Source organism: Nomascus leucogenys, chromosome X, assembly GCF_006542625.1.
Source record: "Nomascus leucogenys isolate Asia chromosome X, Asia_NLE_v1, whole genome shotgun sequence".
In the NCBI taxonomy this organism is placed as follows: Eukaryota; Metazoa; Chordata; class Mammalia; order Primates; family Hylobatidae; genus Nomascus; species Nomascus leucogenys.
The window spans coordinates 64,098,345-64,111,816 of record NC_044406.1 but is presented as its reverse complement, the minus strand read 5'-3'; the positions used below and the strand labels follow the sequence as shown (position 1 = coordinate 64,111,816).

The following is a 13,472-nucleotide window of genomic DNA, read 5'->3' as shown; positions in this document are numbered from 1 at the left end:
CCCCAGGAGGTAAGCAGTGGAGATGACAGGAAGTCACCAGGGGGGAGACCCTTTCTGGCATGTGGGCACAGAGAAATGTGGTGGAGGGCGCTCCTTTTTCTGCCCTTCAATGGTCCGGATGGGGGAGGGGGCTGGCTGTTGAGCAACTGCTCCGGAGACACTCCAGAAGCCGAGATGAACATATGCCTCTTTCTAACAATTGGCCTGGGAGCCATCCAATAGATGGAGGGCGGATCCACACCTCCCGGATCCGGAGCCTGCAGCGGAGAAACTGCCGCTGTTGCCAGACCAGCTCCCGAGCCAAGCCGGGGCTGACGGGGAGGGTGGGTCAGGGGTTCAAATTAGTAACACGCAATTCGAAAGCCTAGAGTCGCTCATTCTCCACCAATTAGTTTTCGCAGAAACATTTTTTTTTTCATCCCAGGCAAACACCAAGAGAACTTGAGGGTGTATTTCACACGCGGTTTGCAGTAAGGCTTTAGGGTGCCGACAGATCCCGCCTTTTATCAGAGGGAGACTAGGCAGGGCCCACAATCTGGCAAGCAAAGTGCGAAAGTGCAGCGAAGATGTGTGGGGTGTGGCTGCTACCGGGGTTTGTGTTGGGACAGAGTAGATGAAAAGACTGGAGCTGTGCAAGGCAGCCTTGAGGGCTGAGGAATGGGTTTACCTGGCGACCAAGGAACTCGCCCAAGCTTCCTCCAGATGCCGAGGAAGGGCCTTGATCCGTCTCTCCATTTGCTTCCCATCTTTGTGTCAGTAAGCCGGTCATTCCGTCAACAAACAGAACTTTGTTAGAAGAGCAAATGCAGGGCACTTGGGGCTACCAAAAAAAGAAAAAGAAAAGAAAGAGACCTTCAGGTCTTCAAATCCAATTAAGAAGATAGAACACATACATAGTGAAAATGACTTCGTGACATTCCCTCCCCCCTTTTTTAACATTAGGACCTTTTCTTAAAGAGTATGTTTTATAAACATAGTAAACTGAGTAGTTGTTGCTGAAAGGCAGCAAAAAAAGAGCGGCGGGGCCTGGGGGAGGGGGGGCGGTGACAGAGGGGTAATCCTGATGGCCTTCCTGTAAGAGGTAAGGTGGGAATTTCTTGGCCACAAAGAATCCGAATTGAGATGAAGGAGAAGACCCAGACCTCTTTCCAGTAAGGATTTGTAAGACAACATCTCCACCCAAGAAAGACGAACTCCAAATGCAGAACGTTATTCTTGCTAGACGGGAATGATTATATAGTCATAATAAAACAACCTGGCATCGTGGGAAGACAAGAGGAATCTCCGCGAACCCTGGGGCAAGCTCTTCGTACCCCGTTGCCTACTGTTGGCTTTTCAGCGAGCCTAGTGAGCTGCACCTGGAACCACGGTCCGGGAGAGGAGCATTTCTCCGGGTCGCATCCTGCCAGCCTCCTGCCCTGGATGACCACAGAACAGAAACCCTCGAACCCAACCCCAGCTCAGAACTTCGAGGAGAGCCACTGCTGCCATATAGGCCCTCCATGCGACTCTGCCCAGAATCTGGCCACTTTAAGAGGAAAAGAAGCCCCCAGCCTCAGCTCTTCAACGAATGAGATAGTACAGCCCCCCAAAAGGCAGACGGGCTCCAAGAAAGCCCTGCAGAAAACTAATGACCATTCCCCCGTCCCGCCCCTCTCTTCCAGGTCACTCCTTGAGCCCACAGCTCTCTCCCAAAACCCCTGAAGCCCGTTTTGGCCCCCGACTAGATTTAGGTCAGAAAACAGACACTAACGGCTCTCCTTTGCCTCAGTGAAATTACTAAGTGGAATTTATTGGGCAAGTCCACGCAGGGCGGTGGGGAGAGCCGGTGTCCCGGGCCCTGGCCCCCGACAGCTTTAGAAGCCGGGCACCGGCCAGGGCTCCGGGCGAGGGGTGCCCATAGCCCGGACTCGCCAGCCCCGCCCCGGGAGCCTTGGCCGGTCCACAGTGCTGCCGGACCCGCGTGGCCGCGTGGACTCCGTTCCCCAGCCGGCCCTTCGCTTTCACACCATCCGCGGTGACTGCACCAGCTCGAGCGCCTTTAAAGGGCCACACACGCCAGCCGCTGCTATAAAAATGTGCCCGGCGGCACAGCTGCAGAAGGGGCACCGCTGAGCTGCCGAGAGGAAGCTCGCTCTGCCCGGCTGCCCTCTTGTAGTCCGCCGGCGAGGGGCAGTTCCCGGTGAGGAGGAAGAGAGCAGCGGACCGCACAGCACCCGCGCGGGCCCTCCGTGAGTATCCAGTTCAGATTTTGCCACCAACTCGCCCACGAGCCAGGACATGTGCTAATAATGCCCTAAGCCGGTTATAAAGACGTGGAAATTGAGGGGAGAAAAAAAAGGGAAAAAAAGGGTCTGTCCTTCCTGGGATTCCTAGCCTAGGCCAGTCTGCTGCCGTGTGCGTGTGCGTCAGGGCTCTCCGGGCGGCAATGGGGGCTTGAGAGCCGGGTCCCCAGCGCCGGGAAGGGAGCGCGGTGGCCGCCACCGCCACCGCCCCGGAGTCCGGCGCCGAAGCTGCGGGCGGGCGGGCGGGCGGGCACCAGCTCGGTCCGGGGCTGCTTGGCGCGGCACTGTGCGGTGCAGCGGCGGCGCGGCGCGGCGCGGTGCGGTGCTGTGCGGGCTTTTCCCAGGCGCCCCGGGGTCGGGTGGCCACCGGCGCGGCCGCGGGCGCTGAGCGCGACCAGTTCGCGGTAGCGGTGGCGGCGGCGTGCGTGCCAGGGGCTGGGGGCTCCGCCGCCTCTCCTGCGGCTCACCGAGCCCCGCGCTTCCCTCTCTCCAGGGCAGGCGGCTTCTCAGAGGTAAGCCGGGCCGCCGGGCTGGGCGGCGGGGCCGAGGACTCCCGTGGAGCTGGTGTGGGGAGTGGGCGGCCGCCAGGCGGGCCGGAGGGTTCTGAGGAGACTTGTTTTCTGTTGGAAAGCTGCTCTGCTGGGGGCGAGGGGCCGCCCGCCCGCCAGCCAGCGCTCGGGTTCGCTCGCCAGCGCGCCCCCCTGCCGGCCAGCGGGGCCGGGTGCCCGCTTCTCCCGGGGAGACGGCAGCACCTTTTCTCCCCGCGCCCGCGCTTTCTCCAGCTTGGCTTCCACCGACTTTGCTAATCTCCCGGACCGCATCTGGACGCTCTGGCTCCGGAGCTGCACAAAGCTCAGATTTCCTTCGGGGAATTGAGGCAAGAGGGGCTTTTCGGGCCGAGTTCAGCAGAATTGCGGGATGGAAGTTAGCAAATTTGGGCAACTTGCCTCTACTGCCCAGTCGACCTCAGCTCTCCCCTCCCCCGACACACGCCCACACACACACACCCACGCGCACACCCCTCTCCCTATAAACGCGGGCTGGCGAGCCGCGCGCCGAGTCCCTGCTTCGCAGAGCACCGGACTTGGAGTCAGAGAGACCTGGCTGCGAATCCCGGCTTCGCCACTTTCTAGCGCTGTGACCTTGGGCAAGTTACCGCACCTCTCCGAGCCTCTCTCACTCTTCTCCTAGCGGGGTTTTAGCACTGACCGCAGGCGGCTTGGCTAGGGGGTAGGATCAGCCTGCGGCCGCATCGGATACTCAGCGGGCGCTCAGTAAGTGTTGATCAGGCGCGGGAGTGGCCGCCGCCGGCGCCGGAGTGCGGACTCGCCGCGGAGGCCGACACCCCGTGCCCCTTCCTGCTTGTCCATCCTGTCTCTACGATCAGTTCCTGATACAGCACTTGCGGGAACGGACGCTCAGGGCCCCGGTGGCCTGGGTGCTCGCGCCCGCCGTGCAAGGGATGCTCCCGGCCGCCCCCGGTTCCGCGGCTCCATCTGGGATGCGGCGAGGAGGGCAGCCGAGCTGTCCGCAAACAACGGGCCTTTAGTTTTCAGGTGGCGAAACTGACTGGTCTGGTTAGAGCGCGTCCAAGCCAAGCCGCAGTGCTGTTTGGATTTTTAAATTTCTCCTTCTGAGTGAGAAAATAGCAATCGAGATGGAACCATCCGGTTGGTGCTATTTTAACTTTTGGTCTCCCAACAGGTTAAAGCTGAGGCCCCCACCTGCCTCTCCTTTCTCTTTTCCCTCTCCCCTTCCCACCCCTGTCTAGGCGGGAGGGGGCTGCTCGCCCAAGGGAAGGCCTGAAGCGAAGAGCGGGCAGCGGGACTGGGAACTGGTGGCCGGGGGGCCGCCAGGCATCAGCCGGCCAGGAGGCACTTGTTGCTCTAGGTTTCCCAGCCGCCTGTCGCAGCCGTTTCGCAGTGGTCAGCTCGCGGCTTGGAGAGCGGGCTGGGACGTTTCCGCGTTGCCAAGTTTTGCCCACGAACGGGCTAGAGGGTGGTGGAGGAGGGCGGAAAGCCGGGGAAGCAGAGCCAGGGATGCCGATGGAAATGCGATTGCTTCTTCAGACGCATTCAACAACACTTACTGAGCGCCTATGGAGCACAGACCCAGGCTGGGGTCAGGGTGGGTGGTGGGTCAATAATGGAAGGCAGAAGATCTGAATGGACACAGGGTCTCTTCTGGGGGAGCTCCCAGACTGAAGAGGGAGGCGCGGTAAAATGGTCTTCCCCCACGAACTGATATCAGAATAGAGAGAGTTTTTTTGCTCGTTCTCTCTTTTGATTTTTCTAATGTTTCTCTTTTGGTTTTGCTGTTGTTGCTGCTGCTCCTGTTGTTTTTTCTTCGTTTTGTACATTCGGGTACCAAGCGGCAAAAAGGAGAGGGAAGGCTGGATAGGAACGGGAAAAGATGGACAGGGCCCCCAGACATTTTTCTTAGGACAGGAAAATTGTCTGATACTGATTGTGCTAGGGCTCTTGAAGACGACATGTGTTAGACTCCTTGTCTGGTGATCACTTGCTTTTGAAATATTTTTCTACGGTTGCCTCAGAGAAGGAGCAGGGCTTCAATCAAGCAATGATGCGGGACCCAACAGCTGATATTTTTTCCTCATGTTTAAAAAAAAAAATGTTTACCCCTTTCTCTATTTTTTTCCCTCCCCCACCCCCCATCCACCCAAGTAAGCAATGCAAAGATGATACAGAGAGGTAGTAAGTGGCCACTTTCTAGAAGTGTCTGAGCAGATTCTTAATGACCGCTGCGGAGTGGAGAGTGTCATGGAGAATTCTAGCCTCCTTGGAAAGATTAGAGACTCTTTTTAAGGTCCTCAAGATTCTTTGGACCAAGAGGTATTCATAAATATGAAATTATACATCTCTAATTGATCATGAAAGCTAGAATATATGGGGCTTTTTTTTTTTTTTAAGAGATAGGGTCCCGCTATGTTGCCCAGCCTGGTATCAAACTCCAGGGCTCAGGTGATCCTCCCACCTCAGCTTCCTGAGTAGCTGAGACTACAGGAGGTTGCTACTGTGCCTAGCTATGGGACATTTTTTCTTCTTTGTAAACAGGCCTCTAGGAAAATAAGTTGAGATTTTCAGAGGTTTGTTTATTTTCTGGTTTGGAGGTATTCTTTTGCCCTCATTCCCTTATCCTTTGGCACTTGAGCCAGGGAATCACTTCTTTGGAAGACTTTTGAATCCAGCTAGGTATGATGACTTAGCCAGTGGTCAGGTGAGGCATGTGGGCATAGGGGTGCTAGATTCTGCTCCCAGAACCGCTGCTACCTGACTAAAAAGCCATTGAATCTCTGTGCCTCACTTGTCACTATAGATGGGAATGGCTGGACTCAGGTTTCTGGGGTAGGCATCCTAGGAAAGCCCAATGCTGGGGCTGCCTTGGAGGGGGCTTGAGACATGGAGGAAACTGAGACATTCCTAGCTTCTCTGGCTCCAGCTGCCTCAGAGCCCCCAGACCACCCTAACCAGCCTGGCTTCTCACAGGCATGCCCAAGGCCATGCTTTGGAACTCCATGACATTTGCACTAGAGACTTGTTCTTTCCCTGTGCTGCAATCTCTAGCTTTCTAGGCCTTCCTTGCCCTGACTTCTTCCCACATTCTCCCAGTCCCAGTGGAGGCCCCAACTCTCCAGCCTGGATGCTAGTCACCCATTGAGACAATATGCTGCTTACTTAGGGACATTCCTGTCCTCCGAACCAGGAACAGTGCCACCCTCACCCCCACACATACACGTTGGGACTGTGAAGTCACTTGCATGAGGAAGCAGTGCGTCCCATCTTGGTGATATGGGTAGGTGGCTGCCTGGGCAGTACCTGGTCGAATCAAGCACCTTTCCTGCCTCAGGCAAAAGTTCCAGCTTGATCTCCTCCCTGTGCTCGGGTGATCTCTGGTCTTGGCTCTAACTCAGTCACCATCCTTGCCTCATAGCTGCGTGGCATTGCCCTGCTTCGGGCTTTGCTAGTGCTTTGTTGGTCCGTGAAGCCTTTTGCCCTTACCACTGCTTCTTCCTCACTTGCAGCACAACAGCTCCAGCTGGCAGCATCACTTCCCGCCAATTTATCCAACTTCTGCCAAGGCTCTGAAATGCCAACAACGTCGAGGCCTGCACTTGATGTCAAGGGTGGCACCTCACCTGCGAAGGAGGTAATTTTTGCCATTCTACAGATGAGGCAAGGAAAGACAAATTTTCCGGGGTCATGGGCCAGGCCCTCCTAGGTGCATTACCCAGTGTCCTTGAGCAGAGAGGAGACAACAGGACTATCTCTGGGGAGAATGAGAACAGCTTCTGCCTAAATTGTGGTCAGATTGGACCCACTAGGGGTGCTGAAAGATGGAGGGGAAGGGAGCAGAGAAATCGAGTTGGAGCAAAACCACTCTGTTGAAGAGACTAAAGTGAGGCTGAGAAGAGGGACAGGAGGTGCCCTTTTTAGGATGGTGAAGTGGAGGCTATGGGGAAGGAGCTGAAAGCAGTGAACCCACTTAGGATGGCAGGTGCTCCACTATAACTGGGCTCTGGCCTCAGTGCTCAGAGCCATGGCAGCAAAAGGATGCTTGAGGTAGGAGCCTAATTTCCAAGGGGGTCTTCTTGCTACCTCTCCACCTCTAGTCCCAAATGAAGTGCAGGTAGGAACCTTCTAAATCTGCTGAATGCTGAAGGACAAGCCAGGAGCAGGGTTACTATAGTGTGCTTTTCTCTGTCTTCTAGGATGCCAACCAAGAGATGAGTTCCGTGGCCTACTCCAACCTTGCGGTGAAAGATCGCAAAGCAGTGGCCATTCTGCACTACCCTGGGGTAGCTTCAAATGGAACCAAGGCCAGTGGGGCTCCCACTAGTTCCTCGGGATCTCCAATAGGCTCTCCTACCACCACCCCTCCCACTAAACCCCCATCCTTCAACCTGCACCCCGCCCCTCACTTGCTGGCTAGTATGCAGCTGCAGAAACTTAATAGCCAGTATCAGGGGATGGCTGCTGCCACTCTGGGCCAACCCGGGGAGGCAGGGCCCCTGCAAAACTGGGACTTTGGGGCCCAGGCGGGAGGGGCAGAATCACTCTCTCCTTCTGCTGGTGCCCAGAGCCCTGCTATCATCGATTCGGACCCAGTGGATGAGGAAGTGCTGATGTCGCTGGTGGTGGAACTGGGGTTGGACCGAGCCAATGAGCTTCCAGAGCTGTGGCTGGGGCAGAATGAGTTTGACTTCACTGCGGACTTTCCATCTAGCTGCTAATGCCAAGTGTCCCTAAAGATGGAGGAATAAAGCCACCAATTCTGTTGTAAATAAAAATAAAGTTACTTACAAAGAGACGGGCCAACCAGAGGTGTTCTTCATTGAGATCTAATGATGTGTAGTATGGTCTGATGTCCCTTCAGCAATTCTGAGGCTCATGGCGGGGTTGTGAGTGGCTAGCTGGGAAGGAGCTGGATGGGATGGAAGGAGAAGGGAGGGTGAAGGGGGCTGTTCACTGAATTCCTGCTGCCAGCACCACTGTGGCTATCTCCTCAGGAGTACCTGGTCTCATTGCCCTAAGACTCCAGGAACACCATGGCATACAGGGGCTGGTTGGGGGCTTTCTCGGAAGAGAGACTGATCAGACCTTTGTGCAGCCTCCTTGCTACATGCACATCCAAGTCTAAAGGCACATCCCTGGCCATGTGGCACACACTTCACCAACTGTAAAAGCCACCCCCACCCACTCTCTAGCCCCAATCCAACTGACCCATTAAGGCCTTGCCTTTGTCCTCTTGCCCATGTGCAATAGATAGACAGGGCTGAAGAAGGATCCTGTGACCTGGGAGCTCAGATTTCTCTGGAAAATTGCAAAAGCAACAGACTCCCATCATTAAACTGGGGTTTGAGGTGCCTTCTCCAGGTTCCTCACATAGCTGCTCAGTCCTCCCAGCCTGGGACACTCTAAGCTGGTCTTGAGTGTCCCTAACTCCTACCTTCCTGGCCCACCCTGTTTGAGCTGGCCTCTCCATCTTAGAGATACAGATCAGGACTAGGCTTGACAAGTTCAACATGTGGTGATCTATCCTTTGCCTTTCAATTAACTGCTGAGGAAGCAGTGGCTTCAGAAGCATGCCAAGTGACAAGGCAGTGGCACTGCACTGGATCCTGGCCTTGTGATACACTGATAAAGCCTTGTCCTCATGTTGATACAACTCAATGTCCTGGACACTCTGTCCGTGTTTCGGACTCCCAGACAGCCTTCTTCCTTGAATGCTGAAAAGACTCTAATCAGCCTCTCAGGACTAGCATCAGGCCTGCCCCTCGCAAGCACTTTCAAAAGAGTGTGCTAGCAGGGGCGCTGATTGGATTCAGCACTCCCTGAGCACCTGCTCTGGGCCAGGCACTTTGCCAGACACTGGGAGCATGAATTAGATGAAGTTTACCTTTGAGGGAGTTCCTCATCTCAGAAGGAGAAAGACAGGCACAAACAAATTATAATAAAACAGCATTTCCTAGAACACAGGGGGAAGGTGCTATTCAATCCCAGAAAAGGAAACAGCTCCATCTGCCTGGGAAGTCTGGGGAAGGCTCCTTGTATTGAACTGCTTTATTTGTTTTCATATTTCACAAGTAATAAATCCATGATCCAATCTCCTTTAAAAAGTAGAAGCTTTGCAGATAAGGCTAAAGTACCCTTTGACCAAATCTCTCCCTCAATCCTGATCGCCTCTGGTTCTCCACAGAGGTTGCAACTGTTTATCTGTTTGTGGTGCATCCTTGCTGGCTTTGCTCTCTGTCCTTACATAAAGGTATATCCAACCAAAGAAAGTTTTGACTTTCGAAATAAGACTTGAATCAGCCAAGGGAAGAATGAGTGAGGGGAACAGCTGTTAAACAGGCACAGGTGCATGAGAGGGGTGACAGTGGCTGAAAACCAGGAGTTCAGCATGCAGGCTATGTCACAGGGCTGGGAGAGGGGATGGGAAGAGATGAGGGTGGAGAAGCTCACAAAAGGCAGAGTCCATAGGGCCTTCTGGAAACATGCCTTCACCTTAGTGCCACCAGTCCTGTGGCTCTGGAAGAATCTCTGGAGGTTTGTAGGAAAGCAAATAATTAACCAAATTTTAACATCTCGTTTTTAAGATGATTTCAATAAAGGTGGATGGTTAGATTCATCTAAGGCTGGGAACAGGGAGACATGGGGTTTTGAGGGGGCTGATGAGGCAAGGGTAGGAAAATGGAGAAGGAAGAAAGGAAGGCTGGAAGAAGGTGGGGAGAGCAGAGCAGGCTTGAGGGCCTTGGGTCTCTGAGGAGAACACAGGAACAGGATTGGGGGAGCTAAGAAGGGAGAGGAAGGAGGGACCTGACCTCCCAGGTCATAGGATCTTTCTTTGGCCCTATCTATCTATTGCACATGGGCAAGATAGGGGGAGCTAGGAAGGGAGGTGAAGGAGGGTCTCAGAATCTGCACAGCTCCCAGCAACACAAGGGCAGTGTGGACACAGGCATGGCAGCTAAAGCAGAATGACAGGATGTGGATGGAGCCAAACTCTGAAAGGCTGGAGGATCCCAGGGTCCCTCCCCTCCTGGGGCCTTCAAAAAACACAATTCTGGCCAAACTAAACAGGTCAGCAGGCTGCATTCAGTGCCTGATCCCCAGCTTGCCACCCCTAATCTCTATGAGTATAAGCTCTGGAACCCCCAGGATGGCAGTAGCCCTTGGAGTGGAGAGAAGCTTGAGCCAGGGGCCAGTGCCTTCAGGAGGGGGATGGGCTGCTTTGGAATCATGAGAGCGACAGGAGTGTGGCTGGAAGGCAGGTGATGGTGGGGAATGGTCTGAGCATCTCTAATGTATTAACCAGAGTCTACAGAGAAACAGAACAAATAGGATAGAGATATACAGATATACATATGTTGGCTCACAAGATTATAGAGGCTGAGAAATCCCACAGTCTTCTGCCTGCAAGCTGGAGAACCAGGCAAGCCAGTGGTGTAATTCATTGGAGTCTGAAGGCCTGAAAAGGTGGAGGATAGTGATAGTGTAAGCCTTGGTCTGAGTCTGAAGGCTTGAGAAATAGGAGCACAGAGGTCCAACGACAGGAGAAGATGATGTCCCAGCTTAGACAGAAACAAATTCACCCTTATTCTGTCTTTTTGTTCTACTTGGGCGCTCAACAGATCAGATGATGCCTACCCACATTGCTGAGGGTGATCTTCTGTCCTCAGTCTACCCATTCACATGCTCATCTCTTCTGGAAACACCCTCTCAGACACACACAGAAATGTTTGATCAGCAATCGATATCCTTAGCCCAGTCAAATTGACATATAAAATTACCCATCAAACCTAGAGAAGGTGCTTCTGAATGAGGAGGGAGAGCAGGAACAGAAATGTGGCCAACTGAGCAGCCTCCTCTCCAGAGAGCTTGGAGGGAGAAGGCATGGGACATCCTGAAGGGAGAGTCAAGGCCCTGCACAGGGGCAGATGAGGAGGACATGGGTCAGTAACTGTTTATTGCTAGAGAAGGAGAGGGAGTAAGGGAACTCCACAAGGCACAGTGGAGGAAAGGCAGGCAAGTCTCAGTCCTTGCCACAGAGGTCATATTCACACCTCTAAAGGCACAACCAGACACATTCATTCATTAGGTTACTAGAAGATTCCTGAAGCCAACTCCAAGTCCTGGCCTGGAATAGGGCCTGGGGGCTAGGAGGCAAGGTACCCAGATGTACACAAGTAAAGAACACTATCTACCCGCAAGGAGCTTGCTGCCCAGAACAAATGTGTAGCCAAGAGCACCTCCTAGAGCCCAGGAGCAGTGCTGCTCCCTAGGGACAAACTAGAGAGAACCCCGTTCCTGCATTCCAGGAACTCATAGCTCAGTGGTGGAGTTAGCCATAGCCTTGAAAGATGAACTGTATTTCCATCAAGCAGCAATGCTGGTGGGGGCTTGAGTGGATGGCATGGCCTCCAGGCTGAGGGGGCAACTGGAGCACAAATACAAAGATAAAATCAGGGCACGATGTAAACCAGAACAAAATGTTAGAAAACCCAAGGCTTTCTCAAGGAAGTCCCACAGCTTGACTTCCTCAAAGGGCAGAGGACCGAGAGGAGGTAGGGTAAAATCAGATCCTGCAGTTGTTAATACTTTTCTCCACAGGTAAGGGACAATCTCTCATTCCACAAATAAGGACTGAGCACCTACTTTGTGCCAGGAACAATGCTAAGCACTGGGAATATGTGGTAAGCACATTGTCCTTGCTCTCATGAAACTTCAATTTTAGCAAGGAGATAGCCAGTAGTCAAGTGATCATGCAGATAATTAAAATTACAAATCATGAGAAGTGATAGGAAGAAAAGGTACAGGGCACTATGAAAGGGTATAATGGGGGTTTAATCTCAATTGCAGTGTCAGAGAGGGCCTCTGAAGGTTTTAAATGAAGAAGAGTTGTGGTCAGAGCTTGCATGAGGAACGTTAATCAGGCAATGGTGTGCATGACAAATTGGAATTATGGTGATTCTAGAAAGCTGTGACAGTGGTCCAGGAAGAATAAAGAAGATGGGAAATTAGTTTATGATAAAATGGTAACATTTCAATGGAGAGTTGTTGTTTAATGGGTATAGAGTTTCAGTTCTGCAAGATGAAAGAGTTCTAGAAATCTGTTGCACAGCAATGTGAATATACTTAACACTACCAAATTGTACACATAAAAAATGGTTAAGATGGTAAATTTTATGTTGTGGTTTTAACCACAATTAAAAATAAAAAAAAAAGAATTAGCATTCCAAAGCAGTGAGGAAATAATGGATTATTCAATAAATGCTTTGGGACAACTGGATACACTAACCCAAACTTACACCAAAATGAATTCCAGATAAGCCAAAGATTTAAAAATAAAAACTGAAATCATGAAAGTAGTAGAAGACAAAAATGGAGATTTTTAAAAAGAAAATTTTGAAATAGGGAGGCCATTCTAAGAATGACACAAAACCCAGAAGCTATGGAAGAGGCTGATATATTTAACTGCATTAAAAAAAAAAAATAGGCCAGGCATGGTGGCTTACAACTGCAATCCCAACACTTTGGGAGGCCAAGGTGAAAGGATTGCTTCAGCCTGGGAGTTCAAAGCCAATCTAAGCAACATAGGGAGATCCTGTCTCTACAAAAAATTTAAAAATTAGCTGGGCGTGGTGGCGCACACCTGTGGTACCAACTACTTGGGAGGCTGAGGCAAGAGGATCACCTGGACCTAGGAAGTTGAGGCTTCAGTGAGTCATGACCATGCCACTGCACTCCAGCCTGGGCAACAGAGTGAGACTTTGTCTCAAACAAACAAACAAACAAACAAACAAAACTGCAAAGCAAAAAACATACCATAAACAAAGTCAAAGTCAAAAGATAAACTGAGATAAAAAGAGAAAATATCTGCAGTTCCTAGTGAATACGAAAACAACTCTTACAAATCAATGCATCAAAGACCCCCAGCCCAATATGAAAATAGGCAAATGATATTAACAGTTCACAGAAAATGAAATACAGAAAAAGAAATTAAAATGGTTTAAAAACTTATCAAAAGATGCTCAACCTCACTCACACTACAAGAAATGTAATTTAAAACTACACTACGGGCTTCTGATTCTGGAACAAAATGACATAGATTCCCTGCTCCTCTCCTTCAAATGCAACTCTATACCCTAGAAATTATTCAATAAGCAATGATAAAAGGACACTGAAAGCAGGAAAGAAGACAGACTGGCCAGGAACTTCAGGACATGGTGAGCTTCCTCAGTTTTCTTTTTATCTCCTGTATACTCCTACACTGGGTGCCAAAGAGGCATGCAACCTAAAATCAACAGTCATACACACACACACACACATGCACGCATGCACACACACATGCACGCATGCACACATGCACACACAAAGGACTGGGAAAGATGAAGCCAGACACACACCTAGTGGGGAGATCTAAGCCCTGCTCCACAACTAAAGCACCAGAAAGTGGTCCAATCTACTTGTAGCAGCAAGCAAAGTCCTGGGCTGTCTCAGTGCTCCCTCCAGAACTGGGGTACCAGCAGGCAACCCAATTTGCCTGCATAGCTAGCAGGAACAAAGCCCTGTGTCTCCTTTCCCTCCACCCTATGGCATAAGGAGACTCACACACAGTGGCTTCAGCAACTCTCTCCCCTAGAAGATCACCCACCAAAAATATGCA

At 51.9% G+C, this 13,472-nt stretch overlaps 1 protein-coding gene across 3 annotated transcripts; it reads left to right on the top strand.

Moving 5' to 3' along the window:
• Positions 1 to 2,070: 2,070 nt before the first annotated feature.
• CITED1 (Cbp/p300 interacting transactivator with Glu/Asp rich carboxy-terminal domain 1) lies at positions 2,071 to 7,621 on the top strand. Of its 3 annotated transcripts, none has more exons than XM_003280867.4 (3): positions 2,071 to 2,231; positions 6,328 to 6,452; positions 7,015 to 7,621. In XM_003280867.4, exons 2-3 carry the CDS (start codon positions 6,393 to 6,395, stop codon positions 7,534 to 7,536), a joined length of 582 nt encoding a protein of 193 aa, XP_003280915.2. In that variant the 5' UTR covers positions 2,071 to 2,231; positions 6,328 to 6,392; the 3' UTR covers positions 7,537 to 7,621. The 3 variants fall into 3 exon arrangements, with proteins under 3 accessions (XP_003280915.2, XP_003280917.2, XP_030662938.1); XM_003280869.3 differs by lacking the exon at positions 2,071 to 2,231 and adding an exon at positions 2,269 to 2,797; XM_030807078.1 differs by lacking the exon at positions 2,071 to 2,231 and adding an exon at positions 2,858 to 3,955.
• The last annotated feature ends 5,851 nt before the right edge of the window (positions 7,622 to 13,472 follow it).

What these genes read in the sequence shown, in the direction of transcription:
- CITED1 (XM_030807078.1), top strand. An exon ending in GCACCTCACCTGCGAAGGAG is followed by an intron (nt 6,453 to 7,014) that starts GTAATTTTTGCC and finishes TCTGTCTTCTAG; the next exon opens with GATGCCAACCAAGAGATGAG.